At 43.6% G+C, this 17,621-nt stretch overlaps 2 protein-coding genes across 2 annotated transcripts in view; both read left to right on the top strand.

The window, feature by feature from the left end:
- Nucleotides 1-17,621, top strand: part of LOC133570631 (uncharacterized) — a 682,377-nt gene that overhangs the window by 516,109 nt on the left and 148,647 nt on the right. The window lies entirely within an intron of this gene.
- Nucleotides 951-17,611, top strand: LOC133570717 (uncharacterized). Its single transcript, XM_061923410.2, has 2 exons — nt 951-972; nt 15,335-17,611. Exons 1-2 carry the CDS (start codon nt 951-953, stop codon nt 16,834-16,836), a joined length of 1,524 nt encoding a protein of 507 aa, XP_061779394.2. The 3' UTR covers nt 16,837-17,611.

The raw sequence follows: 17,621 nt of genomic DNA, 5'->3' as shown, positions 1-17,621 counted from the left end.
GGAAAGTTGTGAGTTCAAATCCTGGCCAAGTCATACCAAAGACTATAAAAACGGGACCCATTGCCTCCTTGCTTGGCACTCAGCATCAAGGGTTGGGGGTTAAATCACCAAATGATTCCCGAGCGCGGCCTCCGCTGCCCTCACCTCCCAGGGGGTGAACTTGGGGATGGGTCAAATGCAGAGGATCATTTCACCACACCTGGTGTGGGACTACCGTTGGGACCTTTACTTTAACTTACATAGGGACTGTGAATGATTCCAAAAAGTGCAGTTCCCCTTGAAATGAGAAAATAGAACAACAAGATATCATGTGAAGTGAATTATATTTATATAGCGCTTTTCTCTAGTGACTCAAAGCGCTTTACATAGTGAAACCCAATACCTAAGTTACATTTAAACCAATGTTAACTGGGAGCAGGTGAGTAAAATGTCTTGCCCAAGGACACAACAGCTACGATGGCAGAAGCTGGGATCGAACCTGGAACCCTCAAGTTGCTGGCACGGCCACCCTAGCAACCGAGCTATACTGCCCCAAGTAACAAGAACAAAATTGTTATGATCCGCTGCCCGGATCATATTTTTTGTTTACGTTTTCAAGAGACTTGTGTTTTTGGTTAGTTTTGGACTCCTTGAGTACCTGTTTTGTACACCTGAGTTTGTTTTCATGCAACAGTTGACGACTTTTGTTCTGGCTCGGTACCTGTTAGCTTCCACGCTTATCTTCCTTAGTTTTGACCTTCTAGCTCCCATGCTAGCTCTTTTAGTTTTTGCCTTATGTGCTATGAGCACCCTTTTCTTTGTTCCAGTATAAGTTATTTATTAAATAAATACCTTCTTACCTGCACGCTGTGTCTGACGCCCGTCTGCATTCCTGAGAGAACGAACCCCGCATCACAATGCGCCCCGGTCGTCACAGTACGAGGCAAGCAAAGAGTTCTTTCGCATCGGGCATGACTGAGGTGGATGAAGAAGGTGCGTGGATGGTCCTCCGAGCGATGGAGGCAGAGACGCTCCGCTGCAATCCAGATGACGAGATGATATGGGGACCTGGAGGTGTTCTGGTCCCGATCAACTCCATCTGGCCCGGGGAGGTCCGCTCTCAGCCCGCTCGCACGCGTCAGCGAAGGCGGAAGTCGCACAAAACGGCTTCAGCTCGGGACAGAGACGCGCCACCCCCGCAATTCTTCCCTCCGGAACACAGCCAAGCAGCCCAGGATTCCCCTCCGCCGATGTTTGGTAATCCCATCACTCACTTTGCCAAACAGTTCACTGATTGGGCTGTCAGTCAGCTGGAAACCCGCGCGGATGATGTCATCCTGTCCACTGGTGATGACGTCATAGACGAAGACATTTTTTTTAATTCAGTCAATTCTTTCTGTCAGCCGCCTCCAAATGACTTTAATTCAACAATTAAATACTATCAGGACATTTTTGTTAATTATAAGTCTAGTCAGTACCAGTCACATTCTGGTTTTCAAGCCCCACCCCCTATGGCTCAAGCTCCGCCCACTCCTCTGTTTTCTCCCTCCTGGTCGTCCCTACAGTCCACTATTGAATAGCAGAATAGTCAATTTGGACAATCAAAAGGGGAGGAGCCTACCCACCTCCTCACCTCCTCCCTCCCACCCCTAAAGACTTTTCCAGACTGCACAAGACGCGTCTGGGATCCACTTCTTGAGGGGGGGGCTAGTACTGGGTGCTTTGCTAGTGGGCGGGCACAGCTGCGCCCAGCCAAGCCCAAAACTCCATGCCGGCCTCCGCCACCAGACCTTCGGCATGCTAAGCCGCAACCCCCGGCCAGGCCACCTCCGCCAAAGTCACGCCCAGCACCTGCTCCAAGGCTGGTTCTCGCACCAGCACTGAATCCAAGTCTGGTTTCCGCACCAGCACCTGTTTCCACGACAACGACGGCCCGGACGCCTGCCACTCTGACGCCACCATCAACCCTGGTGGTCCTGCAAACACCATCCTCTCCACCTCCTGCTCCATCGCTGCAAAGCACACGAGACCCCGCAGTGACTGACCAAGTAAAAAGGGCATTGCACCAACAGGCCAAACAACTTGGACAACAGGAGGAACAGTTTGGCGTTCTTGGGGCTTGCGTCAATGCCATGGCGGAACGCCAAGACGCCCGCCTTGATGTTTTGGAGAGACAGCTGGGCAGTATACTCTCCGCGCTGCAGGTGATGATTCCCCCTACGGCCAACCCAGCAGTCCAGCTGAGACATCCACCACCCGCAGATACTCCGTTGCCTGCTCCGCCTCTGGCTCCGCCCACGCCGACAGACGAGCCGCCTGCTCCGCCTCTGGCTCCGCCCACGCCGACGGAGGAGCCGCCTGCTCCGCCTCTGGCTCCGCCCACGCCGACAGACGAGCCGCCTGCTCCGCCTCTGGCTCCGCCCACGCCGACAGACGAGCCGCCTGCTCTGCCCACGCGGACAGCGACGACGCCTTCTGTTTCCACGGCGACGACGCCTCCTGTTTCCACGGCGACGACGACGCTTCCTGTTTCCACGGTGACGATGACGCTTCCTGTTTCCACGGCGACGACGCTTCCTGTTTCCACGGCGGCGACGACGCTTCCTGTTTCCACGGCGACGACGACGCTTCCTGTTTCCACGGCGACGACGACGCTTCCTCTTTCCACGGCGACGACGACGCTTCCTCCTGTTTCCACGGCGACGACGACGCTTCCTCCTGCTTCCACGGCGACGACGACGCTTCCTCCTGCTTCCACGGCGACGACGACGCTTCCTCCTGCTTCCACGGCGATGACGACGCTTCCTCCTGCTTCCACGGCGAGGTCTGCTCTCTCCTCGTTGTCTCAGCGACCTCGGGTGTTCTGGCGGCGCAAGCGGCGCTCTCGGACGTTAGAGTATGGACGCCAGTGGCGCAAACAGCAGCGACACCCGAGACGTAGTCGCAGAACTCTCCGGCTGCTGAACTTCTGGCGCCACTCACGCCCACCTTCTCGGCAGCCACAAATGTGGCCTTTCCGTGGTCGACCGCCTCGCCTCCGGCAGCGGCGTTCCATTCGCCGCCGCCACCTGACTCGTCCCCGGTGGATTCGGGGACATGTGACCTGGCGACCCTCCGCCAAATCCTCCCTCCACCTTCCCTTGACTCTTGAACTTTGTTATAGTTGGGGGGGTTTTAGTTTTTCTAGGGGACATCTGGAATCTGTCCCTTAAGGGGGGGGTACTGTTATGAGCCGCTGCCCGGATCATATTTTTTGTTTACGTTTTCAAGAGACTTGTGTTTTTGGTTAGTTTTGGACTCCTTGAGTACCTGTTTTGTACACCTGAGTTTGTTTTCATGCAACAGTTGACGACTTTTGTTCTGGCTCGGTACCTGTTAGCTTCCACGCTTATCTTCCTTAGTTTTGACCTTCTAGCTCCCATGCTAGCTCTTTTAGTTTTTGCCTTATGTGCTATGAGCACCCTTTTCTTTGTTCCAGTATAACTTATTTATTAAATAAATACCTTCTTACCTGCACGCTGTGTCTGACGCCCGTCTGCATTCCTGAGAGAACGAACCCCGCATCACAATGCGCCCCGGTCGTCACAAAAATACATTAATAATAAAATGCCTAATAGCAAATGTGATGAATTTATCTTATTACTGTCCTTTTTCGGGCTTTCCCTTTTAAAGGGCAAAGTCCTCGCAGGGTCTTTTGTCCTAATGACTGTCTGGTTAAAGTGAGGAGACTATAATTTAGGAAAACTATTTATTTACAAATGGACTAGAATAAGTCACTCATTTTTACAGGTAGCTAAAGTTGGGATATAATTAAGATAATGAAGGATGAAGTGATTAAGAAATGTTTAATATAGATTAGAATAGGCCGTGCAACTAATCATATGTCCTGAGTTCCAGTTGAAACTGGGTGCAAGTTCATGCCCACGCACATACACTCTTATCGCCCACATTCTTGCCACGGTTTACGTGGCTTCTTGGCCCAGGTCTGAAGGACAACACCAGATATGAAGTCAGAGTCCAGGGAGAAAAAAGCAGAAGGAACCTTCCTGGTGTTACCTGATGACACGACCACCAAGCTGCGACACCACTACAAAGGCTCCTCCATGCTCGTGCTCGTACCACCTGGCTTGGTAGGCTCGTACCCGCCTACCAAGCCAAAGACTTAGGTCCAATGACGAAACAGGGCGTAGCTGCCGCTGATTGGACCGACACGCAAACACCACATTTTCAACACTCCCAGTTGTCGGTTAAAAACATAGCTATGGGCTGCACTTTGGACACACCTGCTGTAGGAACTAGCAGCTACACAACAGCTAAGCTAAAACAGCACATTTAAGCATATCAAATAATTATAGTTGCTTAATACGTACACAAATTCTCCAAAACAGAAGTCGGATAGAAAGTATCCAGTAACAAAGGTGTCCGCATAGTTCAACTTTCTACGCCATGAGCTTGACTAATGAATTATTGTGGCCACTAGGTGTTGTGAAAGATCAAATCGAACAATTGCAAAAGCATCCGTCCTAAGGTTAGTGTTTTTATTATATTTGTGTCAATATGTATAAGCATCCTCAGCCTTCCCGGTAAGGTCTATTCAGGTGTACTGGAGAGGAGTTTAGACCGGATAGTCGAACCTCGGATTCAGGAGGAACAGTGTGGTTTTCATCCTGGTCGTGGAACTGTGGACCGGGTCTATACTCTCGGCAGGGTCCTTGAGGGTGCATGGGAGGTTGCCCAACCAGTCTACATGTGCTTTGTGGACTTGGAGAAGGCATTAGACCGTGTCCCTCGGGAAGTCCTGTGGGGAGTGCTCACAGAGTATGGGGTATCGGACTGTCTGATTGTGGTGGTCTGCTCCCTGTATGATCAGTGTCAGAGCTTGGTCCGCATTGCCGGCAGTAAGTCGGACACGTTTCCAGTCAGGGTTGGACTCCGCCAAGGCACCGATTCTGTTCATAGCTTTTATGGACAGAATTACTAGGCGCAGTCAAGGCATTGAGGGGATCTGGTTTGGTGGCTGCAGGATTAGGTCTCTGCTTTTTGCAGATGATGTGGTCCTGATGGCTTCATCTGACCAGGATCTTCAGCTCTCACTAGATCGGTTCGCAGCCGAGTGGGAAGCGACTGGGATGAGAATCAGCACCTCCAAGTCTGAGTCCAAGGTTCTCGCCCGGAAAAGGGTGGAGTGCCATCTCCGGGTTGGGGAGGAGACCCTGCCCCAAGTGGAGGAGTACAAGTTCCTCGAAGTCTACTTCACGAGTAAGGGAAGAGTGGATGGTGAGATCGACAGGCGGATTGGTGCGGCGTCTTCAGTAATGCGGACGCTGTATCGATCCGTTGTGGTGAAGAAGGAGCTGAGCCGGAAGGCAAAGCTCTCATTTTACCGGTCGATCTACGTTCCCATCCTCACCTATGGTCATGAGCTTTGGGTTATGACCGAAAGGACAAGATCACGGGTACAAGCGGCCCAAATGAGTTTCCTCCGCCGGGTAGCGGGGCTCTCCCTTAGAGATAGGGTGAGAAGCTGTGTCATCCAGGAGGAGCTCAAAGTAAAGCCGCTGCTCCTCCACATCGAGAGGAACCAGATGAGGTGGTTTGGGCATTTGGTCAAGATGTCACCCGAACGCCTCCCTAGGGAGGTTTTATGGGCACGTCCGACTGGTAGGAGGCCACGGGGAAGACCCAGGACACGTTGGGTAGACTATGTCTCCCGCCTCACGAACCCCTGGTAAGAGCTGGATGAAGCGGCTGGGGAGAGGAAAGTCTGGGCTTTGCTGCTTAGGCTGCTGCCCCCGCGACCCGACCTTGGATAAGCAGAAGAAGATGGATGGATGGATGTGTAACACAACCTGATGTTTCTTGAATGTTGATGTTGTCGATAATTCTCCTCTTTTGTTGGACAAAGTTCCTCCTCGTACTCTGCTATCGTTTTTTTTTCTTTCTAACATCACAAATATTTCTTCAACGGCAGCAGTTAGTCTCTGATTCACCAACACTCACATCATTTGTAATGTAGACATGTTCACACAATAATAACACTTTACACTTACATTGGATCTCTGCTTAATGTAGACATGTTCACACAATAATAACACTTTACACTTACATTGGATCTCTACTTAATGTAGACATGTTCACACAATAATAACACTTTACACTTACATTGGATCTCTACTTAATGTAGACATGTTCACACAATAATAACACTTTACACTTACATTGGATCTCTACTTAATGTAGACATGTTCACACAATAATAACACTTTACACTTACATTGGATCTCTGCTTAATGTAGACATGTTCACACAATAATAACACTTTACACTTACATTAGATCTCTACTTAATGTAGACATGTTCACACAATAATAACACTTTACACTTACATTGGATCTCTGCTTAATGTAGACATGTTCACACAATAATAACACTTTACACTTACACTGGATCTCTGCTTAATGTAGACATGTTCACACAATAATAACACTTTACACTTACATTGGATCTCTACTTAATGTAGACATGTTCACACAATAATAACACTTTACACTTACATTGGATCTCTGTTTTGATGTGTCGATCACTTCCGCCTCTCTTTGTTAGCAGCTAACAAGCTAAGCTAAGCAGCAGGCTAGGCTAGCAGGTCAAAGTGCACTCAGACTAATGTATCCGCATACAAACAATTACTCTGTTAAACGACATACATGTGCACATGGACGTTGTAATTAAGACCAAGAAACCATAATAACCAAAACAAGGTATTCTCCGTCAGACGCCAGCTTGTTTTGTTCTTCCTCCTGTGTGACGTCATCGAGGTGTTCTCAACCGCGGAACAAATGTTGTCCAAACACGTGTTTCACTGGGACAATAGTGAGTGGTGCACACTTCCTTCGCCCAGCCACAGAACAACAGAAAGTCCCATTTAAGAGTTGCTGGTGTAACAATAAGAAGAATATATTCCACTCCTCTCTTGTACATGCGGCTTATGAGGTAATATACATTATATATGTTTATATTATTTACCTGATATGTTGTTCGAAGCTAACGTGCTAGCGTTAGCCCGCTAGCAGGCCTTTGTAGCAAATGCGAGCGTCTGAGGAGTGTATTTTATATGTTCTCTATGACAATTATATTGACTTATTTAATACCTTAACTGTTTTTTTGCTGTATAGTACAGTCACGCTTAACATCATTAAACATTTGTTAATAGAAAGGAATGAACGTCTCGTAATTTAAGTCTGGAATAAGTCACATGGTATAATAATAATAATACATTTTATTTGATATAGCACTTTTCAGTGTACTCAAAGACGCTTTACAGGATAAACATTAAAATTATTATTATTATGACAGTGTAATATAATATATTACACATACATTGCAGTAGTCTACTTTGTGTTGGTGCTAACTTTATTAGCAATAAATACAAATTATGTTGTTTGCACGCGCTTCTATTACCTTGATAACATCCATCCATCCATTTTCCTACCGCTTGTCCCTTTTTTGGGGTTGCGGGAGGGGGTGGGGGCCTATCTCAGCTACATTCGGGCGGACATCCATCCATCCATCCATTTTCTACCGCTTATTCCCTTTGGGGTCGCGGGGGGCGCTGGAGCCTATCTCAGCTACAATCGGGCGGAAGGCGGGGTACACCCTGGACAAGTCGCCACCTCATCACAGGGCCAACACAGATAGACAGACAACATTCACACTCACATTCACACACTAGGGCCAATTTTAGTGTTTCCAATCAACCTATCCCCAGGTGCATGTCTTTGGAGTGGGAGGAAGCTGGAGTAGCCGGAGGGAACCCACGCAGTCACGGGGAGAACATGCAAACTCCACACAGAAAGATCCCGAGCCCGGGATTGAACCCAAGACTACTCAGGACCTTCGTATTGTGAGGCAGACGCACTAACCCCTCTTCCACCGTGCTGCCCATTAAATATAATATAGTTCGGGCGGACATATCATGGAAATTCAATCAACTGATGCTTGTTATTACGAATACACAATTTGCACAATTGTAAGTGATTATATATATATTATATATGTAAGTAAATATTTAATGAAATACATGTTAAATATTAAAAATGGCTTTAATATACTGTACACAAATTGAACATGCATCAATATTTTGTTTGTAATCGAATCATGAGGTATCCAAATATTCTCAAAAAACATATATATATGTATATATATACACTATCTTTCCAAAAGTATTTTGCCACCTGCCTTTACTCACATAAGAACTTGAAGTGCCATCCCATGGAATTGTCCAAAATGTTTTGGTATCCTGGAGCATTAAAAGTTCCTTTCACTGGAACTAAGGGGCCAAGCCCAACTCCTGAAAAACCAACCCCACACCATAATTCCTCCTCCACCAAATTCCACACCCGGCACAATGCAGTCCGAAATGTAGCGTTCTCCTGGCAACCTCCAAACCCAGACTGGCCCATCAGGTTGCCAGATGGAAAAGCGTGATTCATCAGTCCAGGCGTCTCCACTGCTCTAGAGTCCAGTGGTGACATGCTTTACACCACTGCATCCCACGCTTTGCATTGGACTTAGTGATGTATGGCTTAGATGCAGCTCCTCGGCCATGGAAAGCCATTCCATGAAGCTCTCTGCGTTCTGTACGTGGGCTAATTAGAAGGTCACATGAAGTTTGGAGCTCTGTAGCAACTGACTGTGCAGAGAGTCTTTGCACTATGCTGACCTCTCTATCAGTTTACGTGGCCTACCACTTGGTGGCTGAGTTGCTGTTGTTCCCAAACTCTTCACTTTTCTTATAATAAAGCCGACAGTTGACTTTGGAATATTTAGGAGCGAGGAAATTTCACGACTGGATTTGTTGCACAGGTGGCATCCTATGACAGTTCCACGCTGGAAATCACTGAGAGCGGCCCATTCTTTCACAAAATGTTTGTAAAAACAGTCTCCATGCCTAAGTGCTTGGTTTTATAAGTGATTAGGACACCTGATTGTCATCATTTGGATGAATGGCCAAATACTTTTGGCAATATAGTGTATATATATTCTCACGCCAGCACATTTCTTAAGGTGTGAGTGAGGTTCAACCAACATACTATCGCACGGCCACACTCGCTGGCACTTGTTACACGTGCTTCGCTGCACTTCTGTTTGTTTTTTGTTGGGTTTAAGAATGTTGCTTTCGCAGAAGGAAGAATGAGGAGAGGATCCATCCATTTTCTACCGCTTATTCCCTTTGGGGTCGCGGGGGGCGCTGGAGCCTATCTCAGCTACAATCGGGCGGAAGGCGGGGTACACCCTGGACAAGTCGCCACCTCATCGCAGGGCCAACACAGATAGACAGACAACATTCACACTCACATCCACACACTAGGGCCAATTTAGTGTTGCCAATCAACTTATCCCCAGGTGCATGTCTTTGGAAGTGGGAGGAAGCCGGAATACCCGGAGGGAACCCACGCAGTCACGGGGAGGACATGCAAACTCCCCACAGAAAGATACCGAGCCCGGGATTGAACCCAAGACTACTCAGGACCTTCGTATTGTGAGGCAGACGCACTAACCCCTCTGCCACCGTGAAGCCGTGAGGAGAGGATATTGCGCGTAAAAGTAAAGCCAACTGATCACAGCTCTGCAGTCCTGGTCACCGTTGACGTGAGGTCGGACTATTTTGGAGGTGCACGTGACACGTCAAGGTTGGCTGGTAGGTTGGTAGTGGGAGGAGCGAGTTGGCGTCACTCGATGCTGCAGCACAATGAAACTTGTATCTGTGCAGACTGATTTAATGCAGTCATGACGGTATTAAAATCCCAGCAGGAGGTTTTCTGTAAGTTGTTACTTTTTATCAATAATTTATGTAAATACAGAAAACAAGATCAATTACACAATTCATAATAATCAATAACTGATGATTATTCCATGTGTAGAAGAACATCACCACAAAGTGGTGTCTGTCCACTTGGAAAATATTATATTTGATGGACTAAAACAAATTTGACACATCTGAGCTGAAGTTTGTTTGTGTTGTCTTGCGGACGTCCAACAGATGAACGCTCGTCAAGAAGAACGTCCCCTTCAGCAGCAGGAGGATGCACAGCCCCCCCACATTAAAGAAGAAGAGGAGGATCTCTGGGTTACTCAAGAGGAAGAGTTTCTTCCAGGGCAGGAGGAGACTGAGCTCAGCAAGTTTCCACTGACTATTGTCTCTGTGAAGACTGAAGAGCATGAAGACAAAGCACCTGAGTCCTCACAGCTTCATCACAGTCCAAGTAAGCACATATCATTTTATTCTCAGGGAATTCAAGCCATCACAACTGGACTGTTCACTTTGTCTTAGAAGACTCATCCAAGTAGGCTTCATCACGTCATGCTCATACACTTCAAGTCTTAAATCTAATCATTGGAATTTAGAGGGGAACTGCACCTTTTGGGGGAATTTTTCTATCGTTCACAATCATTATAAAAGACATGATGGTGGATATGTATATAAAAAAAAAACATTCTAATTAGGACTGGGCGATATGGCCTTTTATTAATATCTCGATATGTTTAGTCCATGTCATGATACACCATATATATGTGGATATGTTTAGGCCATGTCACGATACACCATATATATGTGGATATGTTTAGTCCATGTCACGATACACCATATATATGTTGATATTTTGCCTTAGCCTTGAATGAACACTTGATGCATATAATCACAGCAGTATGATGATTATTTGTGTCTACATTAAAACATTCATCTTCATACTGCATTAATATATGCTACTTTTAAACTTTCATGCAGAGAGGGAAACCACAACTAAGTCAATTAATAAAAGTGTATTTATTAAACAGTTATTAAGCAGTGGCACAAACATTCATGTCATTTCAAAACAGAAAGTGCAAGATTGTCAGAGACATTTTAAAAGAAGCTATTAGTGCACTTTTGTGCATGATGTCACTAAGATGACATCAAAACAACACTAAATTAAAGTGCACTTTTTGTACAGAACACCACTACAATAGTTTAAAACAAATAAAGTGCACTTTTGTGCATGATGTCACATAAGATATTTCAATAAGTGTCAAATAAAAATTAGCTGCATAATAGGAAATCAAATAGTGTATGTCCTTCACTATGTGAAGGACATACACTCAATAGTCACATATTGTTGACTATTTGTTTCATATGGTGTTAAACTGGAAATGGTTGCTTGGACATTTTGTGGGTGTGGCACCGAACGGAGATGTTGACATGCAGAGTTTCAAGCACTCTTCATTCTCTAGCGGGTGACTTTTCAAATGATGCTACATTAGCAGTGCTGCTACTTTTTGTAGCAACGCTTTTGCCGCATACTTGTTCACCATCTACCCGCTTGAAGCCAAACCACCGCCAGACGATGGACCCCCTGCTGTTTGTCTTGGGAATTAATTCTTCCTTCATTTGTTACCAGATTGGCACCTTCTTTCTCTCATATTACCACTAGCACCACAGCTAACGTTACCATGCCGCTCCGTGAGAGCGTATGACGTTGCACACGTGACAGTATGTGACGTATGTAAGAAGGTGCGCTTGTTTTATGTCTCTGTGAGAAGGACAGACAAGAAAGAGTGAGAAGAGCCTGTAGTGTAATGCCTGCAGCTAAAAGCAACTGTGTGAGAACGTATACTCCAATATCACCATATAATCATTTTCTGTATCGCACAGAGACAAACCCACGATATATCCAGTATATTCCATATATCACCCAGCCCTAATTCTAACTCATAAATGTAAATAAAAGTCCACTTGCAATGGAGCCAATGGGAGGTCCTCTATAACCATCCAAAATACACCAACAATACTCCATTTGCATTTTGTGGCTTGAATGTCCACCAAGTGTTAGTTGAGTTGAGTTTATTTGGAACATGCAAGCATACAACATGATACATCACACATGCATGCATACAACATGATACATCACACATGCATGAATACAACATGATACATCACACATGCATGCATACAACATGATACATCACACATGCATGCATACAACATGATACATCACACATGCATGCACACAACATGATACATCACACATGCATGCATACAACATGATACATCACACATGCATGCATACAACATGATACATCACAAATGCATGCATACAACATGATACATCACACATGCATGCATACAACATGATACATCACACATGCATGCATACAACATGATACATCACACATGCATGCATACAACATGATACATCACAAATGCATGCATACAACATGACACATCACACATGCATGCATACAACATGATACATCACACATGCATGCATACAACATGATGCATCAGACATGCATGCATACAACATGATACATCACACATGCATGCATACAACATGATACATCACACATGCATGCATACAACATGATACATTACACATGCATGCATACAACATGATGCATCAGACATGCATGCATACAACATGATTCATCACACATGCATGCATACAACATGATACATCAGACATGCATGCATACAACATGATACATCACACATGCATGCATACAACATGGTACATCACACATGCATGCATACAACATGATACATCACACATGCATGCATACAACATGATACATTACACATGCATGCATACAACATGATACATCAGACATGCATGCATACAACATGATACATCACACATGCATGCATACAACATCATACATCACACATGCATGCATACAACATGATACATCACACATGCATGCATACAACATGATGCATCACACATGCATGCATACAACATGATACATCAGACATGCATGCATACAACATGATACATCACACATGCATGCATACAACATGGTACATCACACATGCATGCATACAACATGATACATCACACATGCATGCATACAACATGATACATCACACATGCATGCATACAACATGATACATCACACATGCATGCATACAACATGATGCATCAGATATGCATGCATACAACATGATTCATCACACATGCATGCATACAACATGATACATCAGACATGCATGCATACAACATGATACATCACACATTTATGCATACAACATGATACATCAGACATGCATGCATACAACATGATACATCACACATGCATGCATACAACATGGTACATCACACATGCATGCATACAACATGATACATCACACATGCATGCATACAACATGATACATTACACATGCATGCATACAACATGATGCATCACACATGCATGCAAACAACATGATACATCACACATGCATGCATACAACATGATACATCACACATGCATGCATACAACATGATACATTACACATGCATGCATACAACATGATACATCACACATGCATGCATACAACATGATACATCACACATGCATGCATACAACATGATACATCACACATGCATGCATACAACATGATACATCAGACATGCATGCATACAATACAATACATTTCTGGGTGTTGTTGATAAATGGTTTTTAGCCTTGCATAGGAGAGTTTTAACTTGCACTTACAGATGTAGCGACCAACTGTAGTTACTGACAGTGGGTTTCTGAAGTGTTCCTGAGCCCATGTGGTGATATCCTTTACACACTGATGTCGCTTGTTGATGCAGTACAGCCTTTGGGATGGAAGGTCACGGGCTTAGCTGCTTACGTGCAGTGATTTCTCCAGATTCTCTGAGCCCTTTGATGATATTACGGACCGTAGATGGTGAAATCCCTAAATTCCTTGCAATAGCTGGTTGAGAAAGGTTTTTCTTAAACTGTTCAACAATTTGCGCACGCATTTGTTGACAAAGTGGTGACCCTCGCCCCATCCTTGTTTGTGAATGACTGAGCATTTCATGGAATCTACTTTTATACCCAATCATGGCACCCACCTGTTCCCAATTTGCCTGCACACCTGTGGGATGTTCCAAATAAGTGTTTGATGAGCATTCCTCAACTTTATCAGTATTTATTGCCACCTTTCCCAACTTCTTTGTCACATGTTGCTGCCATCAAATTCTAAAGTTAATGATTATTTGCAAGAACATTTTTTTTTTATGAGTTTGAACATCAAATATGTTGTCTTTGTAGCATATTCAACTGAATATGGGTTGAAAAAGATTTGCAAATCATTGTATTCCGTTTATATTTACATCTAACACAATTTCCCAACTCATATGGAAACCGGGTTTGTACATATGTTGACCAGATGTTGAGATATTTGCTGGGAGTCCATATTGGTTCTCCACCAGCGTCCCACTTTTGTTGATGAATAAATCTAATCAGCTATTGAATAGTTTTTCCATGATTTTGGAGAATGGTGGAAGTAATGAAACTGGTGTGTAGTTAGTAAACTGGTGTATGTCTCCATTCTTAGAAATTGGTACGACTTTTGCAATTTTCATTTTGTCAGGGAATTTGCGGGTTATAAATGATACGTTGCTGATATATGTCAGAGGTTCTGAAATGTCTTTTATAACCTTTTTTATGGTTACCATATCTATTCCATGACAGTCGGTTGAGGTCTTGGATTTACAATGTTTTACAATTTTGATTATTTCTTCTTTTGTCACATTCTTAAGAAACATGGAATTGGGATTTCTGTCTATGAGCTCACTCAAGTCCTCAACTGATCCATCATCTGCATTTGGAAATCTTTGTTCCACATTGTTTCCGATATTAACAAAGTAATCATTAAAACGTTCAACTATTTGGTTCATATTGTCATTTTTTGTATTTCCATGTAGAAAGTACTGGGGGTAATCTTTCTTAGCAGCATTTTTAATGATGCTATTTAGGATGCCCCATGTTGCTCTCATGTTGTTTCTGTTCTTCTTTAATAATTGTCTGTAGTATTCCTTCTTACATGTTCCTAGTATACCAATTAGCTTGTTTTTATATTTCTTATACTTATTTTCTGCCTCTATAGATGTCTGTGTTATTAATATTCCATATAATGTCTTTTTTTTGTGACAAGCATTTTTCAGTCCTTTTGTCATCCATGGTTGGTTGTTTTTCTTTTGCGTCTTACTAACTTCTTTCCATGGACAACATAAACATTGATATTATACATGTGGGACAATATATATATATATATATATATATATATATATATATATATATATATATATATATATATATATATATATATATATATATTTGATGTGGCAAGCTACTTTTGCAGTGTATAGCTTAGCTACATTTAATTGAGAGTATAGCTTAGCTCCATTTAATTGAGAGTAACTTGTAGCTTAGCTTACTACATTGTCCAGGTAGCTTGCCCATCACTGTCTATTTGGCCTAGCTCACATGTCAATAGTTTGAATACTGCAAAGTTCAATACAGTAACACCTCATTTGTTCTGCAGACGTCCAGCGGGTGTCAGCGGGGAGTCATGAAGAGGAGTGGCACACCAGTGTGGGACAGAAGGAGCTACAGGCCCCCTCCCACATTAAAGAGGAGCAGCTTCATGATGAAGATGAAGCTCAGTCCTTACAGCTTCATCACAGTCAAAGTGAGGAGAACAGAGGGGCGGAGCTTGTAAGTCAACACATCACAGAAGCTGATGGAGAGCATTGTGAAGATATCAAGTCAGAACCAGACAGCATCTTTGCTCCACTGTCAGACATGGACCACATGATGTCACACTCTTCTGATCACAGTGACCACATCCAAAAACCTTTGGAGAGTAAAAATGACTCTAAAGGTGATACGAGACATCACACTAACAACAAACACTTTGACTGCTCTGAATGTGGGAAATCATTTAGAAAGAAGAGTCATTTTACAGTACACATGAGAACACACACTGGAGAGAAACCTTTTACTTGCTCCGTTTGTAAGAAGAGTTTCTTCAGAAAGGGTGACATGACCACACACATGAGAATACACACAGGAGAGAAACCTTTTACTTGCTCTGTTTGTAAGAAAAAATTCTTCCAAAAGGGTAACATGACCACACACATGAGAACACACACTGGAGAGAAACCTTTTGCTTGCTCAGCTTGCACTAAAAGATTCAACACTAAGAATGACATGATATTACACATGAGAACACACACAAGTGAGAAACCTTTTACTTGCTCTGTTTGTAAGAAGAGTTTCTCCAGGAAGCAACAAATGACCACACACATGAGAACACACACTGGAGAGAAACCTTTTACTTGCTCATCTTGTGCTAAAATGTTCAACACTATGACGGAAATTATATTACACATGAGAACACACACAGGTGAGAAACCTTTTACTTGCTCTGTTTGTAAGAAGAGTTTCTCCAGCAAGCAAAACATGACCACACACATGAGAACACACACTGGAGAGAAACCTTTTGCTTGCTCAGCTTGTGCTAAAAGATTCAACACTAAGAATGACATGACATTACACACGAGAACACACACAGGTGAGAAACCTTTTACATGCTCTGTTTGTAAGAAGAGTTTCTCCAGAAAGGAACGCATGACCACACACATGAGAACACACACTGGAGAGAAACCTTTTGCTTGCTCAGCTTGTGCTGTAAGATTAAACACTAAGAATGACATGACATTACACATGATAACACACACAGGTGAGAAACCTTTTACTTGCTCTGTTTGTAAGAAGAGTTTCTCCACAAAGCTTAACATGACCAGACACATGAGAACACACACTGGAGAGAAACCTTTTGCTTGCTCAGTTTGTGCTAAAAGATTCAACACTAAGAAGGAAATTATATTGCACATGAGAACACACACAGGTGAGAAACCTTTTACTTGCTCTGTTTGTAAGAAGAGTTTCTCCAGCAAGCAAATCATGACCAGACACATGAGAACACACACTGGAGAGAAACCTTTTGCTTGTTCAGCTTGTGCTGAAAGATTCAAACACTAAGAATGACATGACATTACACATGAGAACACACACAGGTGAGAAACCTTTTACTTGCTCTGTTTGTAAGAAGAGTTTCTCCATAAAGCGTAACATGACCACACACATGAGAACACACACTGGAGGGAAACCTTTTGCTTGCTCAGTTTGTGCTAAAAGATTCAACACTAAGAAGGAAATTATATTGCACATTAGAACACACAGGTGAGAAACCTTTTACTTGTTCTTTTTGTAAGAAGAGTTTCTCCAGCAAGCAAATCATGACCACACACATGAGAACACACACTGGAGAGAAACCTTTTGCTTGTTCAGCTTGTGTTAAAAGATTTAACACTAAGAAGGAAATGATATTGCACATGAGAACACACACAGGTGAGAAACCTTTTACTTGCCCTTTTTGTGAGAAGAGTTTCTCCATAAAGGAACGCATGACCACACACATGAGAACACACACTGGTGAGAAACCGTTTAGTTGCACTGCATGTGTTAAAAGGTTCTGGTCTAAGTATCAGGTCAGTAAACACAAGTGTGTAACAGTCATGGAAGCTGCAGGGATGTAAAAACACTTAAACAGTGATTGTGCTAAATGTAGTTTAAAAACACAGCATGTTTAATAAGAATGTATATTTGATGTTGTATGTAGTGCTTCTCATCTTCTAGTCTTATATGTTGTCCTGTAGTTACTATTTAAGTTGTGTGCATGTCTTGAATATTATATATGTAGCTACTATTTTATTCTATTTTCTCATTGTTAAACGGAGGACATCTTATTATTTTAATTAGGGATT

Source organism: Nerophis lumbriciformis, linkage group LG28, assembly GCF_033978685.3.
Source record: "Nerophis lumbriciformis linkage group LG28, RoL_Nlum_v2.1, whole genome shotgun sequence".
NCBI classification, from domain to species: Eukaryota; Metazoa; Chordata; class Actinopteri; order Syngnathiformes; family Syngnathidae; genus Nerophis; species Nerophis lumbriciformis.
Note: the sequence above shows the minus strand (reverse complement) of the source record. Positions and strands in the feature narration are given on the sequence as shown.

Coding starts and splice junctions, on each gene's coding strand:
- LOC133570717 (XM_061923410.2), top strand. CDS start 951: ATGACTGAGGTGGATGAAGAAG. Junction 973..15,334: donor GACTGAGGTGGATGAAGAAG/GTGCGTGGATGG, acceptor TTTGTTCTGCAG/ACGTCCAGCGGGTGTCAGCG.